This window comes from Triturus cristatus, chromosome 11 (assembly GCF_964204655.1).
Source record: "Triturus cristatus chromosome 11, aTriCri1.1, whole genome shotgun sequence".
In the NCBI taxonomy this organism is placed as follows: domain Eukaryota; kingdom Metazoa; phylum Chordata; class Amphibia; order Caudata; family Salamandridae; genus Triturus; species Triturus cristatus.
In genome coordinates, this window is record NC_140594.1 from 234,407,297 (window position 1) to 234,431,983 (window position 24,687).

General features: G+C 45.2%; 1 protein-coding gene across 1 annotated transcript in view; it reads left to right on the forward strand.

Annotated features, from left to right (window-relative positions):
- GRK3 (G protein-coupled receptor kinase 3) overlaps positions 1 to 24,687 on the forward strand; it is a 1,147,860-nt gene that overhangs the window by 998,307 nt on the left and 124,866 nt on the right. The window contains exons 14-15 of the mRNA XM_085636358.1: positions 20,597 to 20,663; positions 20,859 to 20,959. Of these exons, the coding sequence (XP_085492484.1) occupies positions 20,597 to 20,663; positions 20,859 to 20,959 (168 nt within the window). The remainder of the gene's footprint in view (positions 1 to 20,596; positions 20,664 to 20,858; positions 20,960 to 24,687) is intronic.

Here is a 24,687-nt window from a genome sequence, read left to right on the forward strand (position 1 = left end):
CGTGCAAAATGGGTCTCAGGCCTGCCACCGCGGCGCCTGCGTGCAGTCCCTGACTGCCATGTCGACTTGGTAAGGAAACCTACTTACCAGTCTCTAAACCTTCCCTTTGCCACATTTCAGACACCTCTATGGTAGGCCCTAGGGCAGGGTGCATTGTTGGTAAAAGGTAGGTCATGCCCTGATGTGTGTGGCATGACCTAATAGTGAATTACAGCCATTTTCGTTTTTCACTATTGAAGGGCTACCTGCCTCCAATAGGCCAGACTGGGCAGACTGATTATTAACTCCATTATAATCTATCTGACTCAGGGAGCATGGTAGCAAGTCGAGTTTAGTATCCCTGAACTCAGAATTTAATAACACACCCTTTAGGATGGATGGTTTTTAAATTCTATGTTTGAAAATAGCACTTTTAGAAAGTGGCTATTTTCTTGTCCAACTATCTACCGGTCTCTGCTGGTTTGGTGTGTGTGTCAGGGGCTGAGTGGCTCCAGAGGTCTGAGTGAGTCAGTGTGGGGTGAATGGGGCGTTTACACGTAGAGTGAGGGAAGAGTAGCCTGCCCTGCCTGACACAATACTGGCTCCGCCTCCTGCTGGGCGACTGATAGCCCTGCTCCTGCCAGTGACAATACTGGCTCCGCCTCCTGCTGGGCGGCTGAGGACCCTGCCCTGCTCAGTGAATAGGCCAGGTGCCTCTGCCTGGCAACACCCACAACAAACCTGAGATGGTGGGAATTTCCCTGCTTGGACAAAGGGAACAAAGGGAAAAAGGGGTATAAGAGAAGGACCCCTGAACCAAGAACTCAGATCACTTCTGACAAGGAAACCTGTACCAAGGACAAGAAGCCTGCTGATCTAAGGACTTGCCTCCCCTTTCTGCCAGAGTGCTGTTTTGCTGTGGAGGAACCTGAAAGCCGCTTCTTTATTTTTGCCAAGGAACAAGGAGAGAGGAACTTGGTGTGTACTCTCTGAACACTTGCTAGGAAATCTCCAAGGACTGGAAGAGTGCCAGTCTCCTGCTGAAGTCACAGGGCCAAAGGACTTCACCATTTGCTGAATTGCTGGAAAGTGTTGTTTCCAGTACACAAGGGAAAATCTGCAGTCTCGACGCCGCCGGGCCCGATCGACGCCAGCAGCAACGCCAGTGAGCAGTGGGTATCGGCCCCGGCTCCAAGTGACCCCGTCTCGACGCCGGTATCGACGCCAGTGAGGAGTGAGTATCGGCTCTACCTCCAAGCGACCCCGTCCCGACGCCGCTGCTGATCGCATCGACTCGACGCCCTCCACGACGCCGTGAGCGCTGCTCCGGCCCGACATCCCTCGACGCCGCTGCGGATTGACCCGACTCCGAGGCACGATCGACGCCGACCTCGACGCCGACATCTCGACGCCGTGGATCGTCGTTTTCTTCGTTTCTCAAGGTACTGTACTTGTGGGGTCTGTTGCGACTCCAGGCTCGACGTAGCGCTCCCCGCGGTCGACGCCGAACCTTGGGAATCTTGTAGACTCGACGTCGTGTGACTCCTGTGGGGGTTACATTGTTGCCAAAGAACTGTGCTCAGAAGAATACTTTGCTAAAGAACTATTTGCCAAGAAGAAACCTTACTTGAACTATTATTTTTCCTTCCAAAGAGTATTTATTAAGACTGTGGTATATTTTTGTCGTTATTTGGTCTTGTGCTAAGCCTTATATAAAAATACTATTTTTATAATAACTTCTGTGTCGTGTCCATCTGTAGTGTATTCACTTTATTACTGTATGTGGTCATAAATGCTTAACACACTGCCTCTGAGATAAGCCTGTCTGCTCTGCCAAGCTACCAAGGGGGTAGCAGGGGTTATCTGAGTGTGTAATCCCCTTTCCCTGACTAGAGTTGGTTGGCCCCTATTTGTCAGAAGTGTATACCTCTGCCAACTAGAGACCGCCGGTTCTAACAATAAGATGTTAATCGAAACGCGTCAGGTGGTCAGATGCTTTTAAATAACCAGTGATTGTGTTGCCTGCACCGATTAAAGCAATGGGGTATGCTTCCTACGCTCGAGTGCAGCTCATTTCTTGGACACTTCCCCACCGAGCAGAACATATATATATATATCTATATATAAAGCACTCCTCGCAGTGAAATACAGTGTTTATTTTGATCTCAGCGACACATGTTTCTGATATTCAGCCTTTCTTAAGTGTAGGTCCAATCCCCCATCAAGACTAGCTATTGCAAACCAATCAAGTGAAAAAACATTTTTTTAAAACTATATAGTCACATCGAGCCAAAAAATGACATCAATTGCTCCTCATTTTTGAAACAAATATACAATCCTATTTCCCATATGAAAAATCTATTCGCAATTCTATGGTTTCCTGGATAACAATTAATATTTATGGACCCACTCGTATAACGCAGCATCTTAAAAGAATCCATATGTATGCAACATGGCCAAACAAATCAGTCCAAAGCACATCCTCTATCATACAATTTGAAAACATCATAATCCGTCAATCAATGTGAATACCTACAATTATTTAATTTCCACGCTTTACATAGCAGCTCATTTTCTATGCATCTTGTCATAATTCCCATTTTCAATGATCCCACGTATAATGAGGCAGAAAAAAGAAATTCAAATCAATTAAATACTCCATTAAAGAGGATCATAAACGTAATTTTCCTGCTCAAGTGAGCAATTTCAAATAATCATAGATCTGATATCAAAAGGATAATGGGTTGACACCACCTAAAGCTTATATCACCCCACCTCCCCAAGTGGGCAAAAAATATACATATATGAAAGCTATTATTTATAATGTTAGGAAAGATATGGTCTCAACACATATATTTACCCATTGAGACATTATCAATATTGTATCTATGGGATCACATGCAAAAATGTGGAAAATACACAATATGAGTGAAAAAATAGGCTTAATGATAACTGCACATGCATCCTCTCTTCAAAAACCTTAATAATGGACCATGAAAAAAATATATAGCAATAATATATATATATATATGTAGATAGATAGATAGATAGATAGACCATAATCCATTGCACAACAAATATGGACCCAAGTCACGTGTTCTAAATACATGCCTGGCCCAGGAGATGCTGTTCTTGATTATAGATGTACCACAAATTCCTCATATTTATACAAACCTCCAGGAATCTTAGTATTCAAATCAGTGATAAAGGGGGTTTCAGAGGTGGAAAACAGTTTATATTTATCTCTATGGTTTGTGTATACTGTTAACCAAAACATTTCACACTTTTTAATGGCTCAAAAATGTTTTAGTATTCTCTTTTTTAGTAGGAAAGTTGTACTACCCACATACCACAAGTATGGATTTTGGTTACAAAGGGCTGCTTTTACTTAAAGACTTACCTTGTTAAAAGACTTCAAATCCCAGTTTGCACTATGCCGACACGCCCAGGTGGGCGGGACTATAACAAGTGGATAACTGAGGTGCGCAATGCTGCTTACACTCAGAGGCCAACACCTGTGACCAAGGGCGCGAAGACGCCCAAACGCGTCAGGATATGCTGGCAGAAAGAAATCTCTGGACTTGCGTTGGTTGTCAGTGGGGTTGCCTGGCAGGAAATAAATATGACACATGGCGTGTGGCTCTCCAAGTCTGGTGTGTTTTTTTGATGGAATTAATTGCGGCCTACCGGGGTCGCGGAGCTGCCCCACCGCTGAAGAGCGGGTCCAGCGTGGTGATTACAGATGCTAAATGGAGCCTTTTGTGTTTCCTGCCACAGGGTCAGAACAGCCCTACTGCAACCTTTACAAGGTACAGAAACCCACTGTGGTATCGATTTTGATGGTGTGATGGCGGCTGCTTTTACTTAAAGACTTACCTTGTTAAAAGACTTCAAATCCCAGTTTGCACTATGCCGACACGCCCAGGTGGGCGGGACTATAACAAGTGGATAACTGAGGTGCGCAATGCTGCTTACACTCATCGGCCAACACCTGTGACCAAGGGCGCGAAGACGCCCGAAACGCGTCCGGATATGCTGGCAGAAAGAAATCTCTGGACTTGTGTTGGTTGTCAGTGGGGCTGCCTGGCAGGAAATAAATATGACACATGGCGTGTGGCTCTCCAAGTCTGGTGTGTTTTTTTGATGGAATTAATTGCGGCCTACCGGGGTCGCGGAGCTGCCCCACCGCTGAAGAGTGGGTCCAGCGTGGTGATTACAGACGCTAAATGGAGCTTTTTGTGTTTCCTGCCACAGGGTCAGAACAGCCCTACTGCAACCTTTACAAGGTACAGAAACCCACTGTGGTATCGATTTTGATGGTGTGATGGCGGCTGCTTTTACTTAAAGACTTACCTTGTTAAAAGACTTCAAATCCCAGTTTGCACTATGCCGACACGCCCACCTGGGCGGGACTATAACAAGTGGATAACTGAGGTGCGCAATGCTGCTTATACTCATCGGCCAACACCTGTGACCAAGGGCGCGAAGACGCCAGAAACGCGTCAGGATATGCTGGCAGAAAGAAATCTCTGGACTTGCGTTGGTTGTCAGTGGGGCTGCCTGGCAGAAAATAAATATGACACATGGCGTGTGGCTCTCCAAGTCTGGTGTGTTTCTTTGATGATATATATATATAATATATATATATATATATAAAAACATATATATATATATACACAATGGTGGTTGGTGACACAAAAATACGGTGGAGCGCTATCACTACATACATTAACAGACACACACACACACATACTTTAAAGAACTACATTAAAACACAAAAACACATTAAAATAAACATCCGAGAAGCAAAAAATAAAAGTTACTTACCTTATCCTGCAGCACACCCTCATTGCTCTCCAGTCCCTGGCACCAGACTCCTCCGAGCATCGGTTGAGGGCACACAGTCAACTGCCTCATCCAACCCAGATGCTGATCTCATTCTGTGAAGCAGTCTGGATTGGCTGAAGCAGGCAGCCTCAGCACTCCGAAAGGCACTGGAGGCTTGTGCCTGCTCTCCAACCCAGCTGTCTAGGACAGCTGGGTTGGAGAGTTTGACTTGCTCATGTTAGTTTGGCCGTAGCAAGGTAGCCGGTCAAACCGGCATGGGCAATTCATACTGAAGGGGCCCCTCGTCATTGCTCCCAATCAGCAGCAATGACGTATTGGCCCTATCCTGCCCTGTCAGTTCGACAGAAACCTGGAAAAATAAAATGGTAATAAAAGGATTTTAAAATGGTAATAAAAACCTTTTATTACCATTTTATTTTTCCAGGTTTCTGCACAGGAGTGTGGGGGGTGTGGCGCTCCTATGGAGAAACTCGCGCTGTGTATAAATGTCTATAGTTATCTTCAAGGTTCGTAGTTGTGGAGTTAAAAATAGTAAATCTATCCTTCCATCTATCCATTGACCTTTGAATATTTTGGTTCTCAATATTCTCTCTGCAACATTAAGGTACCACAATATTCCTCGTTGATATTCCAGACCTCAGAAATGATATCCCATTGTGGCACTGCAACTACAAGCTACTAGAGCATCCGTGTAGTGTGTTAACAGTGATGTGGAAGAATGATCACTCAGCATAGCCGATATCAAAGTTAGCATTTCTTTTAGAATGTAATGTGCTTGATCGGTGCATCTTACATATCTCCTGTCTGATTTGGAGTTGAAATAAAATATTCTCCTCCAGTTTCAGACGAAGGTGCTAAATCTGGATGAGCATCCACCAAAGTAAGTTCTTCCACCATGGAAATAGAATCTTGGAGTAAAGTCACCCAGTTGATTTTGTTCTAGATCTAGCATTTCCTCTAAATTTCACAATATTTTCCATTATCACCCTACACCAAATCAGCCTTGTACTATTGAAACATGTGTTCTCTTATTTGCAAATTTGTAATAGTTTAGATCACAGTTAACCATGAAACCTATTCACAGAGAAAAGCATGGAATAGCGAGTTGAGATTTAGATCTCTGCATAACTATACTTTAGATTATTTGGGGGGGGAATTCACAAACATTTCCCTATGTAATCCTCAAAAGCTGTGCCAGGTGGAGGATTCCAGATGAACTTGGTGAATGTGATGTGACTTTCCCCTGAAGTTCAATTTCATACTGTGCATAGTGCTCGTTAATGGAACTCTTTACCTGTTGAATAAGAGCTTCTTGTGCAATTTTTTTCCCTGCAGACAAAATTGTTTTCCCTTTGGGATAACTTTTTCGCCTACACTCTCAGCAGGTCTGGTGGTGATCTGCTCCCCTTTCCATCTTTGAAAGGGATATTTAGGACACTTAGCTGATATAAATCTACAAAATTTTCCAGGATGGAAACTGATTTATTGGAGTTTGGGAATGCCCACAAATATACATGTCTGTGGTTGTTCTCAAACTTCCAATGAAAACCATGCTGTGGAATGCCTACTTCCCTGCCCTTGAGTGAGATATACTTCTGCACGTATAATGGAGAAATCTACAATAGTTAAAGGGTTTACACCTGCCTGTATTCCCCATATGGATCCCTAAAAGGCATAAAGAAGGTAAATTTGGTCATAAACATACACTTACAACTGACTTTACCCAATAACCCAATGCTTTAATAAGTTATAGTTTTAGTTGTTGTAAATAGAATATCTATAGGTGGAGAGACCTCTGCTGCCTGTCTGAAAATCTTAAATATAGGTCAGCTTTTGTGTGATGTAAAATGGGGTTTGATGTACAGCATGGATCAAATGCCAGACAGAAAGTACTCAGTAAGACGGAAACATCTGAAAGAAATGCTGATTTCACAGGAAAGGAAGTTATTGATGTTCGTTTGTCTTGATGATAACATGGTCTGTTAAAGCCTCCTGGTGATTCCAAAGGTAAAATATTGAAGCTGTTTTGAGATTAAGGGAAAGTCAGAAGGAGAGAGTTGATAAAAAAAAGGAAATGCATGTCTCATCCTCAGGTAGGTTTGTGCTATACACACATCACATATATTCATATACACAAGCATTTCAAAATGCACGTGGAATATACCAGATAAATAGGAGCTCTGAAATTTATGGAACTTTACATTTGAAAGTTCGCACTTTTTGTGTTTACAAGCCCATTCTGATGACTGATTTTTGCTATGGAATCAAGGCAAAGAGCAAAGAGGTATACAGGGTGAAACTAGGAGGTCAGAAAGAAGAGTGAGCAGAAAGAATAAAAAAATTACAGGTCTGGAATTACCTAGTGGTGTGTTTAGTTACAGTAACAACACAACTGGTGATTTGAGCTTATTAGTATGTGGGTGTATGATAACAGTGTCAGAGCAGTTTTAGACTGGCTTTTGAGGCGATCTGGCACTGCCAGATGGAGTAGCTTGAAAGGGCCAGTGTGTGGGCTGTATTTTCTGGCACCATTATGGTCTATTGGACCGCAGCGCAGACACTGACTTCCAAACTGCCCTAAAAGCCAGTCCAACACTGTCCCAGAGACATGAGGCCAGGTGGCTTCACCGACTGCTTGAATGCTTCTTAGATAAATATTATGCCACTTTGTCCAGTTAGTAGAGGCCATCTGAGCTTGGTACTGCTTATAAATTACAGGACAGTGATTTGATATAGCAGACTATGGGGCTGATTTAGAGCTTGGCAGACATAGTTTACTCTGTCAAGATGGTGGAGGACATCACCTTCTCCCTAGAAATGTCCGCTGGCCCCTCAGACATCTCTCTACATTGACAGGATACTGCTGTCAATGTAGAAAAAGTTTGATAGATGATACCATCAGCAAGGGTGGGTGGCCTTCAAACTTTTCAAAAGCAAGCTCCCAAGAGATAAACAAATGGCCCAAATTGTGGGAGTTTTCTCTCAGGTTGTGGTGGCCATTTTGAATTTTTTCCTGTCCCTCACTGCCAGGTTTTTCCTGCTGGTGAAAGACAAGACAAAAAGGCATTACACCATTGACCCTAAATAGGGTTGCTGGGCCATCGGATAAAGTATTTCAATGGGGGCTCCGTCGACAGAATGCTTAGAGTCCACCGTCTCTAAATGATAGGATGGACCAAGAGTTTGGTAGGCAGAGTACTTTGTGCCTTTTGCAACAGAGTACCCTGTCCCCAAACTCCAAGTCTGTCCTAATGAGTGTTTTCTTTAATGTTTCCTAATGGCTGTAGCTGTTTGAAACCCCTGAGTGGAAACTGTATAGGTTATCTGTGTTTGATGTGCATGTGTTCTGTTAAACATAGTTTATTGTATATTAGTATGTAACAACAAGAAGGTGATTAATTAAATGCTTGAATTAATCTCAGCCACTGGCAATCATCAGGCCGCACGCCTGACCGTTTTTGCCCATCATGCCACCTCAGTTTTGACCCAACCATATGTAAATCAGCCTTGAGCCTGCTCCAATAGGAACAGTCTAGCCCAAACTGCCAGGCCAGGTCCTCCCTGAACCAAAATACAAGCAACCCAAGACATGTTTCATCCTGATTGGGGCTCTTCGGTAAGGTGTAGCTTAGTTCCAATGGCACAGCGAGCACGGAACTCAAGTCTGGGCATGCCCGTTGCACTTAGGGTGGCAACTGCAACAACAACAAGGTGATGGATAGAATGCTTGAATTAATCTCAGCCACTGGCAATTGCAATTGCTCGGGTGCACTCCAGTCCGATTTTTGTCCACCATGCCACCTCAGTTTTGACTCCATCATATATCAGTCTAGACCCTTCTTCAATAGGAACAGCCCAGCCCAGGTCTTCCTGTAACGCAAACAACCCAACACTGGTTTCACCCTGATTGGGACACTTCAGTCACTTTTTGTATACTTTAGTGTGTCACCGTGAGGGGGTGGGTATGCCCAGAGGTGTCTTCCATTCACTCACTGGGAAAAGGTTATACCTTGCTGATGATCCCTAACTAGAGTGAAACTCAGTTGCTGGTTCAGGAAGGACCTGGCCTGTCAGTTTGGGTTGGACTGTTCCCATTGGAGCATGGTCAAGACTGATTTGTACATGGCTAGTTCCAAATTGAGGTGGCGTGGTGTGCAAAATAACAATGAACCGTTATGGGGCCCGGAGTTATCACCAGTGGCTGACATTAATTTAAGCATTTTATCTATCACTTTTTGTACACTTCAGTATATTAACATGCAGCACATATTGTTGCCAGCTGCTGTGATTTGATAGCCAGGCACAAGACATATCAATGCTGTGTTGGGTCTGTTTGAAATATCATGTTCTAAAATAGCATGCTGGCTGTTGGTATGTTCTGTGGGAAGAATTAAAAACATCTGTTGGTTCAGTAATATATTTGATTGGATGCAGATGGTAACATCAAAATTAATACAAATATGTAGCCTCATAATACCTTTGAGTCTATTGTCGTCTAATATAATAATCTGTTCTACTTTAGACATGTATTAAACTGAGCAGGTTAGGTTAAAATATTTGGTACATAGTTAGCCTTTTACATTCTACTAAACTTCAACTAATAGATTGGATGCAGGTTTACCAACAGGAAGCAAATGGTAAATTAGAAGTAAATGTATAATTTTCAAGAGGAGTTTGTGAATGATATCTGCAATATTTGGGAAAGAAAACAATGTGACACCTGATTTTACCAATAGTGGAATTGACGACATACATTTTTACTGCATTTGTGTAAATATAGAGAATAACATCTTCTGCAATTACACCTGCTTAAGATAAATGTTTTCATAGACATTAATTTGTATTTAGAAGTCTTCAATAGCACTGCCAATACGGATGTCCTGAGGTTGGATACCTATGGACCCAAGGATGTATTTTCACATCAGAAAACAATTGTATGGAAAATCCATTGATGATTTCAGTGATGTAATGTATGCTATCACCAGTGATATCACTGCTAACCAATGCTAAAGTTCTTGTGCTCTCCGATGGTAATATGAGGCATGGTCAAGATGGCGATCGGGTGAGATGCATCTCTCTGTCTCTCCGATACACATCTTCGAGCTCGCACGCTCCTGCTTCTTTATAGCTGGATTTGATGGTCTAATTTGCATAGAGGACACCTCTGGAAGATGACTCGGGGAGCGCTGGCACTACACCGCAGCAAAAGATCTGCTTTGCTGAAGCCAGGCCTACCATAGTGTGGTGTGGCCTTCCTGGCATCTGGGATCCCCGGCCTCTATTGGCTACACCCCCTGAAGGGAGCTTAGGCACTGCTGGGCTGAGCCGATCTGCCTGGGTGTAGTGCATTGCCCCTGCCTGGATCGGGGCTCAGCTGCAAAGCTGCTGTTTGGCGCTGTCCCAGGAGGATCCGGGACCGCTGCCTAGCACCCATTTGACACTGAGGGACTGCAAAGAAGCAGGCGGGCCTGGCGGCTGTGGGGCCCGAGGCTGCCATGACTGGACCCTGATCCTGGGGAGCAGAGCTAGAGGCAAGAAGGCTGCTGGAGCTCCTGCCCTTGCCCCCATTGGTGTATTGGATAGAGGGCCTCAGTGCCCTGGAGTGAGCAGTGGCAGGGGGGCTAGCTTGCTCAAGGATGCCCCAGATGGCTGTCGTAGCTGGAGACTACTACTGTTACCCTCCTGTGACTCTGGTACGCTAACCTAGCCAGGAGGGGGCTGCCCACCGGGCTGCGGGGTCCAACCCTGCACCGAGACTACCGGCTGCTGGGCTGATTGGCACGGCCTCCTCTGTGCTGGCGGTCTTGCGGAGGAACTACTGCGGGTGATGCTGACGGGCCCTTCTGACCCATGCGTGGTGGCTGGTGCTACTATATGAGGCCGGGGTGTTCCACCCTGGCCCTCAGGACTGAATTGACACAGCGCTATACCGCAGCTAGGAGGGAGCATCAACGAGATGGAGACTGAGGAGTTTCTCTATGTGCAGATAAGTGTTTACCCTCCAAATTGCTGGCCTGCTTTGTGAGCCTCGCTTGGATGGACTGGGCTGGGGCCCTGGGCTGATTGCAGGGCGGGCTTCCTGTTGCTGGGAGGCCACCCAAGGGAGTCAATTGAGCCGGTTGCCTTCGGAAAGAACCGACATGGTGACCTTGAATTGGCTTCCGGGGTCACTATTGCATTGAGTGGACAGTGTGGCATTGGATGTTGCCCAGCAGCGCCTATCAGCAGTGGTCCTGACGTGGGCTGATGTGGACCCTGCAACCTCCATTTTTGGGACTCCCTCTTCCTCCCTCCCCTGTTGCATGGGTCTGGCTGCAGTACTCCTCCCACCTGCCTGTGGCTGACATACTCTCTCTGGCGCAGTGTTAACAGGCACCCCTACTGCTGTGACTATCCAAAACCCTCAAAGTCATGGCCACGAGAAAAGGGAAGAAGAACTGCTCCATGAACGAGATGTTGCTTAAGACTCCAGGCTCACACCCATACGATTCCTCAAGGGCTGAAGAGGTAGTGCCATCGATCGATGCCGATAACTCGGAGGCCCCTCTAACTTGCTCATTCATAAAGGCTCTGATTGCTTCTTTGAGGGAAGACCTTCAGACTATGAAAAAGGAGATCATGATGAACTTAAAGAGACATAACGGTATATGGATGCCCTCAGCGACAGAGTGGATACGCTTGAAGTGCATGAATTGAGCCGAAAAGAGGAGATAGAACAACTCCAGCAAGAGATCCTGCATCTCTGTGATCAACACCTGTATTTACAGGCCCACACCAAAGACTTGGAAAATCACTCAAGCCGCAATAACATCCACAGCTGAGGGGTCCCAGCTGGGGCACAGGGGTCAGACGTCATCTCTTTTGTCATAGGCCTTTTTCGCCGGATTCTAGAGGCACCTTCAGACTTTGAAATTAAATTGGATTTTACTCACCAGGTAGGACCTAGAAGAGCTGCACCCAACATCCTAACGTGCATCCACGATTTCCCACTAAAGGAGTGGATGCCTCAGCTGGCGCACGACAAACGCCCAATCCAGTTTCATGGACACAATCCAACTTTATATATCAAGATCTAGCCATACCGACTCTTCAAAAGTGCAGAGCCTTCCGTCCGATCATATCCTATCTTCTATCCATTGGAGTGTCCTATTCATGGGGAGCTGTATCACATCCAGTAGTTTATCGATGCATGTCAGTTGCTGGACTTAAAAGCAGACTCCCCTGAACGGTCTCCACCAACACACCCAGAATGAACGAATCGCAAAGCTCGAAAGTGGAGAGCTATCAAGCACTCACCCACTAAGCTCCAACCAGACCCAGAGACGATGGCCAAGGAATGGCATGCGGTCCTAGCATCTCTCACTGTGGACTCTGTGGACCCAGAGCCAAACTGATGCATGCCACACCTTTACCTTTGCTTTTCTAATTTTTCCCTCTCATGTCTTGTGGGGGCCCGGAGGAGGGCAGGGAGCGGGGGAGGGAGCGGGGTGCAGTGCCCACTGTCATCCTCCTGTCTCTACTTTCTCCATAGGTTATTTCACCCAGGACACTGACATTATTTGTCCTGGGTTGTTACTTGTTCGTTTGATTTCTTTTGGGGTGTTTCACTTCCTCCTACTCCTGGTTCCCTTCTAACCCTGATCACTCCACAAAGGACTCGCTAAACAGCACCCTTTTTCGCGTTGATGATTACATTTCTTGCAACCATGCCCCAGCTTTCCCAAGCAACCTCAGTGATTGCCATATGCTACTGTTCCCCTGATGGCCACCAATCTTAAGATTATCACCCTTACTGTGAAGGGTCGCAATAACCCAATCAAGAGATGCGCCATTCTCTCCTACCTGAAACACTCGGGAACCCACGCATGTCTCCTCCAGGAAACTCACCGCCTCACACACGACACTCACAGGCTTTGATCCAAAGTGTATCACCAGCAATTTGTTCTCATCCCACCCTACCAAAACCGGTTTCAGATTATCGCCCCTTACAAGCCAGGCTATATTCGCCATAAGTGGCAAAAGGTATGTCCAGATGTGAGTCCCTTGCTCTCTGTGCTACTGGATTCAAGCTAGCCTGGCTGATGAGGTGTCATAACCCGAACCTGGTCCTAAGATGTTTGTTTCTGGTCCAGGGAGGACCTGCCCTGGCATTTTGGGCTGGACTGTTCCCGTGAGGAACAGGGTCAAGATTGGTTTGCATATGGCTTGGGGTGGCATAGTGAGTAAAAGAACGATGGATTAAACCAAGATCTCTTGACTGGAGGTGAGTGGTTGAAAAGTTTCAGCACTCCGTCCATCATCTTGTTGTGTATGCTATCTTTCAAATGCCAGGAAAAAATCCTAGGAGGCAGCCTAGAATCTCTATTAGGGCCAGAGAAAGACACTACCACCGGGAAGTGGTCAGAGATGCCTCGCACCAAGTGGTTCGCCCCGCGAAACTGACTCGCACTCTTAAGATGTGTAAATATGCAATCCAGGTGGAAAGAACGTCCATGCATTGCTGACTTGTATGTAAATTGTTTCTTGTTTTGATTATGCTCGTCCCATTGATCTACTAACCCCAGGGCCTTTATGAAAGATTTGAGCGGGCTCTCATCTATCTCTCTTTCGCTAGTGGTCAACCTATCCTTAGTATGATTCATCACATCATTCATGTCCCCTCCCTTGCAAGTATCAGGGTGCCCACTGGCATTTCCAGCAACAAGTCACCTAGGGCTGCAAGAGTGTCTCCCTGCAATCTTGGTGTGGCATAATTCGAACACAAGTTAAATGAGTGGCCCTCCCAAGTGCCCATCTGCAGGACAAATCCGCCCAGAGAGTCATGCCGCGTCCGTCCCAGAGAATATGGCACAGAGGATTTCAGGAGGATTCAGGTGCCTCTCGAGCTGGTGTTAAAACCTGCATGTGCTACCAAGGAGTAACCGCAGCTGCCGAAGGCTTTATACTGATTGCCTTTCAAGTGGGTTTCCTGTAATAGCACGAAATCCTTGTCCTGGCTGTGGATATATTGCAATGCTGGGGTTTATCTAATTTTGCTACCCAGGCCATTGACATTCTAGGTCATGACCTTTTGAATAGACGTAGGACCCCATATCATGAAAACAGGTAAGGTCTTCCTACCCAGCACGTAACCATGCCCATGATCCACCTTCTGCCCTTCTAGAACTAAAACCCTCCCCATGTCTTGCCATGTGGCTGAGCAAACACACATCACACTTTGCAGAACCCTCTCCTAGTCCCTGTTTCAGCTCCTGGACATGCTCTGCAGACATCCTCTGCTTGTCCACAGCCCCTGGGCATGGGGCAGTGGGAGGCGATACGAATGATGGAACCATCCCATCCCCGTCAGGTGCACTGCTAACTGAGGCATGGGGCCAGTGCTCTCTGACGAGAGTGTCATAGTGGTGCTCCTGCCCCCCCCTCAATGAGAACAACATCTCCTGGTTGAGATTTGGAGAACAGGTGAGGTGGGGTACGGGTGTCCTCTAGCCAGCATATGATTCCACAAAAATGTTGTTTATCGTTTAGCCTCCTGTGCACTCCCTCCTCCGTCTGGAACATGACTAATCCCCAACTTTACCCATGCTGCCTTAATGCCACCACTCCCCAGTGAGCTCAGTACACTTCTGGAACTGTGGATACACTGCCAGCAAGAAGGACTGCTATGCTTCTATGGGGAATGCCACTCTTTTGGACTACAGTTCTTAAGAAACTGCTGCCCTGCTGTGCTGACCTGCTTCCTTCTTGCCTGGGCAAGAAGAAATGGACCTGCAAACTCATTTTGAAGTCAGGACCTCAGAATGACTCAACGAGCTAGTCTATAGGTCTCCTGATCTAAGCCTCATAAACATAAAAGGATCCCCCACCAGCTCCTGGAGCCAACTGCAGTGGGTTCCTGACCCCAGGTGGTGGCATGGGTCTCCTACCGGAGTTGTAGCTGCAATGGCATGTTTAAATGTCCATTCTATTTGGTAGCTTGGACGTGTAGGTTTTCTTCCAGGTAAAATTATGCAATTTTTCATCTGCTTGTCATAGGTGTAGATCTCATATTTACTCAAACATTAGTTGACCCTCTCTTTAAATTTTATTGATGCTCTCAATGTTTTTTGGGGGATGTTGGTTGGAGTCACTTAAATGGATTTTTGGCGGTGGAGCTTGTAACCACTGTTGCAACATAGAATGCTCTTTTCATTTGGTCAGGGTTGGTCTTGCCTAAAGAGCAATCTGGCTGGGCCAACAGGTCAGTGTATGAGTTATTTGTTTGTCTGACTGTGGGACTGTTTTATGCTCTAGTAGCCCAGTTTTGTATTGTTGATTTCTCTGATATTACCACAAACATTGCCTGTAGCATGCACAAATGCATGCAGACTCCCGCACCTTGCAAAACCTTTACACAGCTTGTCTTTGCAAGTTTAAAACTGAGCTATTTTCCAAATGTGTGCCATTTTTAATATCTCTGATTTGCTAATGTGGGCTATTTCACTTTAGTGTCCAGGCCTCTTTTCTGTCCCAGTCCGACCCTGATTTGGGTAATAGACTTTTACCCAAGTGAAGAATAAGGCAGGTCAGCTCCAATGATTTCAGGGACTCTTTCCATAATCACCTTACATTATAATATTTTACTCTCCAGTAAGCGTTTTCCACACAATTAAAGATGAATAGTACATTTTCTCTTTCTGTACATGCTTGTGTTCACAAAAAACAACCTCCCATTGTAATAAATGCCTTTTGTATGTTGGAATATCGAGGACAAAAATCTGAAGAAACTGTTAAATGATTGACACCCACTGTAACCTGAATGTAAGTGTGCCTCTATTTTAATATACCACCACACACAGTTGCAATTGGTCCCATTTCATGGGCTCCGCAGGAGCCAGCAATTTTTACTTATAGAAAGGAGTGCCCCAGTGTCCACCCAAGGCACCCCAGGCCATTATTTGTGTTGGGGGCTGAGGAGGAAACCCCAGGGCCCCACGGCCCTTCTGACTCCATGCAGGAGCTGTCTTCTTTTTATTTTAAGTGGGGTGCCACAGTGCACCAGCCGAGGCACACCGCAGCAGGTCACTCGTTGAGGCTGTGCAGAGGGAGCCCCACAGCCTGACCGGCACCCCTGCTTGCACCGATCCTGGCTGCAGCGGGAGCCAGCATTGCTCCCACCCTGTAGAAGCAGTTGTGTTTTGCTCCCTCTGGGTGGGAGCAATTTATTGTTTTTCCCTGCCTCTCGGGCCGGGAAAAAGTTTTGTTCTCCCACTTGGCAGGAGCAGCTTTGTGCTCTTGGTTGGTGGGAGGAATTTGCACATTCCCTGCCCATGCTCTTTGGCAGGGAATCAGATGATGTCCCGGGGTTTGAGGACCCGGGACATATTTCATAAGCCAGCCCTGGGGAAATGTGGCCCCTGGGGACACCAAATGGCTCTGGGAGGGGGCCGCACAACCCCTCACCATTTGCTAAGTTGCTACCCTGAGGATGGGGTCCATGGGGGCCTTTTCAGGCTTACGATCCCCTTTATTAAAATGACAGCCACTAGGGCAGGGGTCCCTGGAGCCTCCTAGATGCACACCACCACCTCAACCAGCTCTTTAATGCCCCAGGGACTCAGTTCCTTATTATTAATATTATTTATAGTTTGTAACGTGCTAGAATCGACTCTATACAGAGTATCTCTGCGCACAGAAAGCGAAGAGAGAGAGAGAAAGAAGGAGACCAGCAGCAACAGTTTAGCTTATAGTTCAGTTCAGTATGGACATAGGGTACATGAATTAAATCTAAAATAAAAATGTTTTAAGTTTTTTTCTAAAATTAAGATGTTCTGGACATTGCCTAAGCTCGAGAGGAAGTTTATTCCAAGAAATTGGTCCGACAACCGACAAAGCTTTGCCACCTTGTCTGGCCTTCTTTGTGGTTGGTACTCTCAATAAAAGTTGGCTGCTTGACCTGAGAGATCATGTGGGATTATATGGGATAAATTTATCCTTCCAATAGGAGGGCCCACATCCATGTAGGCTCTTGTGGATCAGGCAGCAAATCTTAAAATTGATCCTCTTACGGACTGAGAGCCAATGTAATTTATCCAGGAGGGGTTTCGATGGCGTTCTGGGAGGGGCATTCAACACTAGCCTCGCTGCAGTATTTTGTATCACCTGGAGTTTTGCTAGGACACCCTCATAGGCTGACAACAGGAGTCCATTGCAATAATCCAGGCGACTCAATACTAGTGCCTGTACCAGAGTTTTTCTGGTGGACTCCGGTAATATTGGAAAAACTTTTCGTAAGAGTCCAATAACATGGAAACATTGGCCAACCACCCAGTTACCATGTTGTTTAAAAGAGAGCTCTCGATCAAGGCGTACCCCTAGGTTTTTTACAACCTGTTTAGGTTCTGGCACTTGGCCAAGCTCGCATGGCCACCAGTCCGGCGTCCACAAAGCTCTTGCCTCCCCGAAAAGCACGACTTCGGTCTTATTTACATTACATTGGAGATAGTTGGATGTCATCCACTTTGCCACAGCTTTCATGCCTTCGGAAAAGGCCGTCCTCACTTCGTCGGTGAGACTTTTGAAAGGAAATAAGAGCTGGGTATCATCCGCGTAGGAGACGGGGATGAACCCAAACTCTCTCAGAATTCTGGCCAGGGGTGCCACATAGATGTTAAAAAGAGTCGGGCTCAAACAAGAGCCCTGTGGCACCCCCTTCGTGATGTTAGTCTCAATCGACCGAAATGAGCCCATGCTGACAGCTTGGGTACGGTTAGATATAAAGCTCTTTAACCAGGCTAATGCTGTGCTCTCAATGCCGATCATGGTCAAGCGTTCGATTAAGATTTTATGGGATATCGTATCGAACGCTGCCGACAGATCTAATAGTACTAGGATAACAGAGTACCCTCTGTCTTGGTACATGTGAAGATCATCAGTCACCGATAGCAGGGCGGATTTGGTGCTGTGTTTTGGTCTAAAGCCAAACTGAGAAAAATCTAGCCTACCAGTCTGTTCAATATAGTTTGATACATGTTTATTAACATGTTTCTCTATAAGTTTCCCCAAAAAAGGAAGTAGGGAAATAGGCCTAAGGTTAGACATATCAGTCCAGGGAGTGGAAGGGTTTTTCCTGATGGGCCTCACTAATGCTTTCTTCCATTCCCCAGGAACTTAACCCTCCATCAGTGGGAGATTCACAAGACATTGAATCTGTGGGCTAAGAGTCTTTCTTACTACCGGTACGATTCTGGCCGGGATGATGTCTGAGGGACTACCGCTCTTAATCTGGCCTAGGTAGCATTCAATCTCTACCAGGGAGATGGGGGGAAAGGTGTCCAAGGTCATCGATCCTGGTTCTTTTCCTTCTTCCAGGAATAAAGGTGTATCTCCTGTAGTGGATAAATTGATTCTAGTGATGTCATCATGTATCCTATTTATCTTGTTAGAAAAAAACTGAGCAACTTCAATGCATAATTGTTGTGACGCTAGTTTAGGAGTTTCGCAAGCAGCTGGTTTCACAAACGACTGGAGGGTTTGGTATAAAACCTTGCGGCTGAAGTGGATTAAAATAGAAGAGGTTGCCACACAGCCCCCTCCCCAAGCCTTTTTAGGCTATGGGGACACCATCCAGACCCCATCCCCAGGGCCAGCTCAATTACTGTATCCCAGGGAGCCCACTCCTCGGACACAGTTATCTCCCTACCTGCATCAGTGCAAGCAGGGAAACATATATTTGCTCCCACCCAGTTGGAGCACTTTTAAATCTCCCTCCGGGTGGGAACACATAGACATGCCTTCCCTGCCTGCAGGAGCATGGGCAGGGAGGCATTCTACTCTCACTAGGAGGAAGATTTAAAAATGCTTCTGCCGACAGGGAGCAGACTTTTGTTTCTTTTCCTGCGCTCCTGTGGGCACGGAAACCCTAATTGCTCCCGCCCTGCAGGAGCATGCAGAAATAGCTTCTCTCACCGGGTGGGAGCAATGCCGGTTCCACCAGTATTAGGGGAGCCGGCTGGGCTGTGGGGCTAGGGCTCCACCCCATGCCCCTAACTTGCTGCTTGATGGATGCTCCCAGTGGGAACAAGGGCACCCATCTATAATTAATACAGGTCCTGGAGGGAAAGGGTCCCCGAGGCCACAATAGGCCCAGAGAGAGGGCTCCCCTCCTTTTTTCATCCACTTCAGCCCCAAGCCCCTAGGGATGTGGCCCATCGGGCCTAAGAAGGCTTCGGAATAGGTTTTGTTGGACCCCTACTCTTTTCGAAGAAATTAGGCCCTGGGGGATGAGGTCCCCATGGTCTAATAAGGCTCAGAGGGATGGGGTCCCGAGGGTCTATTAAGGCTCGGGGAGGGGGGCCCCCTCCCTTATTTATGGAGTTCGGCCTCTGGTGATGTAATCCCCGGACCTATTAAGTCTTTCGAAGACTGCTCGTGTGTCACCTCCCATTTTCTAAGAAATCAGGCTCCGGGGCCTATTAAGGCTTGGAGAGGGGGGTTGTGTGCTCCCTCTAAATTTAAGTAATGGCCATGGAGGCTCGAGGAGGCTCGAGGAGGGGTTGAGGTTCCCGGGACACATGTATGGTAACAAAATATTGCTTTAAATTAAAAAAAAAAAGTTAAAGTCATGTTATAGTTAGGTAAGGTGAGTCAAGTTCTAAACGTGCAAAATCACAGAAATTCACCAGTTACAATGATCTCAAGTGGGTATAATTCCTCCCCCAAGGTAACTAGAACACAAGCCCTAGCTATCTGCTGCTAATTACCCCACATATTAAATCATTCATGATATCTTCTATTATATCATTGATAATATCACTACAACATTTGCAATGAAATTATTGATTAGAAAATTGTACAGTGCCCCTTCCAACAGCACTCCATGGAATGGCCTGTGACGTTGACTAGTGGACAGGAGATAAAAGGTTTTGCCGTGCACAGCCTGCTGGTAGGCACAGCAGAGCTTGAGTGCAGAGTGTGGCTTTCAGCTACCTAAGTTCTCCCCCTGATAAATCTGCACAAATCCTTTGTGGATTCAGACCACCACCATGTATGCTTGTTTTGGAATTCTCATGAAGATTTGTCAAAGAAGGGGAAAGTGATGCAAAACACCTGTCTTATGACCTAATGCTTTCAACCAGAACTACAGAGATGGATTCGCTCTTCTATAACAAAGCATCTATATTGAGATAGTTCATTAGAAATACTCATATGGGTGTGAGAAATTAAAAAAAACTCTAAGTTAATTATGTTACTGGTTTCACAAGTTCTTTCTCTTAGTCTTTAGTTAGAACTCTAGTTCCAAAAGTGCTTTTCATTGTTTTTGTTACATTGCCTCTAATTACGTACTATTTATCTAATCAGCATTTCAAGGGCACTCTTATTTACTTTCTTTCTCCTTTTTAAAACTGATGTTATAAAGGGAAGCTGTAACTTTGAGTGCTTAATTAATTGGTCACATATTCTTGTCTCCTTCACGAACAATAACATGCACGCCACCACCGAAAGCGTTGTTATTTAATACAAATCACTAGTAAATAGCCACATCAGTGACATTTCTTTTTCAATTGACATTTTTAATGCAAGCATATGCAGCCATGTTTAGGATATGTCTGTTTCAATATTCTTGTGCTACATACGTGCAATGCAAAAATAAATCTCACAAGCTTGCGAAAGCTTTGCAAATTCTTGTTCCCTACATATCGTAGCTATATTTTAAATCCGTGTTATACAAGATTTGCTGAATAAAGTTTTTCGGTCGTTTATTAATAGAACCTGTACATTTTTTCAACAGTCATAGTCCTTTCCGGCAGCACAAAACCAAAGATAAACATGAGATCGACCGGATGACACTCACTATGGTAAGAGTTAGCAATATAGCTTCATTCCTGTTATTTACTTTCATTGAGGGGGTTAAATTCTCTATAACGCTGGTGACCTGATTTGAAAACTCCGATCTGAAAAATTCAAATATACTTTAAGAATACGTGTTTTTCTACTCTATGCTGTAAAGTTATCTTAACATGTTTGTCTCCTTCTGTCCAATCTTCTCACAGAATGTAGAGTTGCCTGAGTCCTTTACACCTGAGTTGAAGGAACTTCTGGAAGGGCTTCTCCAGCGTGATGTTAGTAAGAGGCTCGGATGTCAAGGAGGCGGGTAGGTCCACTACTACAATTCTTATTAATAAGTTGTACATGCTACATCCTTTCTTCATAGCTCTGCATGCAGCTTTCAAGCAAAAGCAGTCTGTTCATGATATTTACTAATAAAAGCATCTTCTTTTTCTTTCCTTGCCTCTTAATATGCTATCATTTTTCTTAAGTGCATCCTTATAACTCCTCACAGCGTCCACTTAAGGCCTCTTGAAATAAAATGTGATTAAAGTCAAACTGCATTGTCCAATTCTACATGGAAAGCAGCCATCAAAAAGAGTCATACTCTACATCAATAATGCATTCACTCATTCAGTCTTCAATGCCTCTAAAGCCAGTCCCTTCATGGTCCAGTTTCTCATTCAGAATCTGTTCCTCAGTGCCTAGTCCCACTGTGAGGTCCTAGCACCGCTGTCCCCCAAAAAGTTCTATGTGCCCTCTCGTTCTGTTTTCAGTTCCCCAGTACACTCCTTTATGGCCTTTGTCCCCAACTGGTCCTCAGTGACTCCATCCTCCACATCTGGTCCTCTGTATTAGTAGTGTTACATGCCTCTTACCCTCCTGGCTCACTGCCTCAGTATCATGTGATTTCCTACCTCAGTTTCAGAAATTAGAGAACACATGTCTGACAAAACCAGCTGCACAAAACTCTTTTAGAAAATTGGCAAAATGAGGAAAAGACATTTCCGCGGAAATCTGAAGATTTTTGTGGAAATAAATATACCAGACTTGGCTGCAATCCCAGACTTGGTATTTACAAAAAGCCATAATATTTCTTACACTCCTTAAATGTTTAGGAATGGAAATAATAATATATATTTTTTTTAAGTAAGGCGGGAAAAAGGGCAAAGCAAACAGGGGTCAGTGTAGTCTTTTTTTCTATATATAGTGCAATCCAGAAAGAAAAATATAAGGCAGGAAAGTGAGGAGCAAAGGAAGACAGACACAGAAGAAGAAGATTGGAAAGATGACTGGGTACTTCAACAAAAACAAAAAAAGAGAGAGGAAGGGATGAGATTGTAGACACATGGACAAAAGCAGAGTGAGATAAAGGGCGATGGCCTCGCTGCCATTGTTGGTCGAGGTGTTGGGGAAGGAGTGTTAATGCAGAAAAGTATATAGGAGAATCAAGGGGCATACAGTGGAGGACCCTGGTAAAAAGACTAGCATTGGCAAAGCCAATAGGTGTCGACTTTGAGACTATTGCCTCTGGCTTTTTCTTTTTTTACGGTGGACTTATGTGGTGAGGAGCAAATGATGTGGTGGGGGATGGAATTAAGTGGTGTGGTGTCGAATTGTGCTACATAGAATTGTGTGGTGTGGAATTATGTGGTGTCAATTTATGTTGCATGAAGCGGAGTGGAATTATGTGGAGTGTTATGTTGTATGATATGGAGTGAAATTATGTGGACTGGAATTATGTGGCATGGATTGGAATTGTGTGGCGTGGCATTGTGGTGTGGAGTGGCATGAATTGAAATTATTTGTTGTGGGATTGAATAATGTTTTTTAGAGATGAATTATGTGGTGTGGGATAGAAAGGTGCTGGTTAGTGTAATTATGTGATGTGGTGTAGAATTATGTGGGGTTTAATTGTGCAGCATAGATTAGTGTGGTGTTGAGTGGAATTGTATGGAGTAGAACTGTCTTGCATATGATTGTGTCAATTTGAATTGTGTGGCTTGGAATTGTGTGGCATTGTCTGGAATTATATTGAGTGTAATTATGTGGCATGGAGAGGACCTGAATTTGTGGGATCTAATTAGGTGTTGTCGAGTGGATTTTTTTGGGATAGGAATTATGTGCCATGGTGAGGAGTGGATATTGTGGAGTTGAATTAGTGGTTTGGTGGGGAGTGGGGTGAATGTATGTGGTGTAGAGTTGAAATATGTCCAGTTTAAAAATGTGGCATGGTTAGGAGTGGAATTGTGTAGAGTGTAATTATATGGCATGGTGTGGAGTTGAATTTTGGAGTGTAATTAGGTGTTTTGGCGCTGAGTGTATATATGTGAGTATAACTGTGTTGCATGTAGTGGAATTCTCTGAAGTTGAATTGTGTTGCATGGAGTGCAATGATGTGGATTGGCGTGAAGTGAAATTTTGTTGAGTGGAGTGGTTTTATGTGAAGTGTAATTATGTAGCATTGAGTCAAGTGAAAATATGTGTAGTGGAATTTGTAGGATTGCAGTTTGTAGAATGGAGTGGAATGATGTGGAGTGGGATTGTATAGAGCAGAATTGTGTGGTGTGAAATTGTGAGATGTTGATATTTGTTGCAATTTGTTGTGTGAAGTGGAATACGCGGTGTGGATTTGTGTGTTGAATTGTGCATTATAGAATTGAGTGGCGTTATGTTGAATTATGTGGAGTTGTATTATGTGGCTTGGCATTGTGTGGCATGGAGCAGAATTATCTGGGCTGGACAGGGATGGGATGGCAGGTGAGAGAAGAAATACGGATGGGGCAGGAGTCGATGGATTCAAATGCAGGCTTTCCAGGGCAAAAATGCATATTGTCAGCAATGCCTGTGCCCTACCCACACTTTTGCTGCACTCCTTCTCACGATGCTCCTCTTACCGTGCCCCAATCCCTTCTGTATCAGCATCGCAGACTTGAAGCTGCCCAGAGCTGGTCTCCCTCAATCTAAGCCGCACTTCTGTTTGTGATGAGGGACAGGCATTCAGAGAATAGAGAGAAGACAAGATGCCCTTCACGCATGTCTCCTCTGTAACCTCACCTACCTCCTTTCCATCTCCAAAGACATTGGTAATGGAAACTGTTGTTTAGTCAGAGACTGCTGCCTATGACATACTTCCTGGATGTGGCAGTCAGTCGTGCATGATGTCTAGCTATCGAAATACTGGTAACATTTGCAAAAGTCAGTCACAAGTCGGACCGGTGCCCCAGAAAGTGTGGCAGAGCTGGGCCACGTTCACACCTTCTTTCCACAGTCAGTATGAATAAAGGTACTGCCAGTCAAACTGTTTATTGCTTCTGAAAGTGCACAGGAACTGGGGAAACATAGATTAACAAAAAAATCAAGTAAAGAGACGGTTGGAGCATTGAAACAAGCATGTGTAGTTGACAGGGAGACAGGCAGTGGCCTAAGTCTAGAACTGTAGACTGTGGTATAAGGGAACCAGATTCGAGTCTAGGCACCGGCTCAACATCCTGCGAGTCTTGGCAAATCACGCAAAGAATGTGTTCTTGTGTAAAATGCTCTAACACCTTTTTGGTTGAGTTCGCACTATATAAAAGTTGCAACAAAAACAAAACTACAGTACAGGACAAAGGCATCTGGCCTCCCGGCTCATGCATTGTGCTGTGCGGGGGAACTACAGTAGGAGGGAGGGAGGGCAAACAAGCAAACAAAGACAACAGAAGCGAGCAGATGACAGAGTCTGCTACAAAAAGATGCACTCTGCACATGTCTCAACAAACTGAAAAAAATAGCTCCCAAAAGCGCGAGCACTGTAAGGACACACGTACTTGATCCATGCTCTGGGTTAGGGTCATGTGCAAGAAGAGGGAGGTGGCCACCATAGAGCTGGCCGGAAGGAAGCAATGCAATCAATAGCAGATTTAAAGCCGTCAAAGGGTAAGGCCATTAACAATAACCCACATGTCTCGGAGAGACAGTGCATTCGCTGTGGAGTCAAGACCTAAAAGGAAGAGACACAAGTTATTGAGAAGGCTGAGAGTTAAGTGTACAAAAGGAATTAAAAAGGAGCCA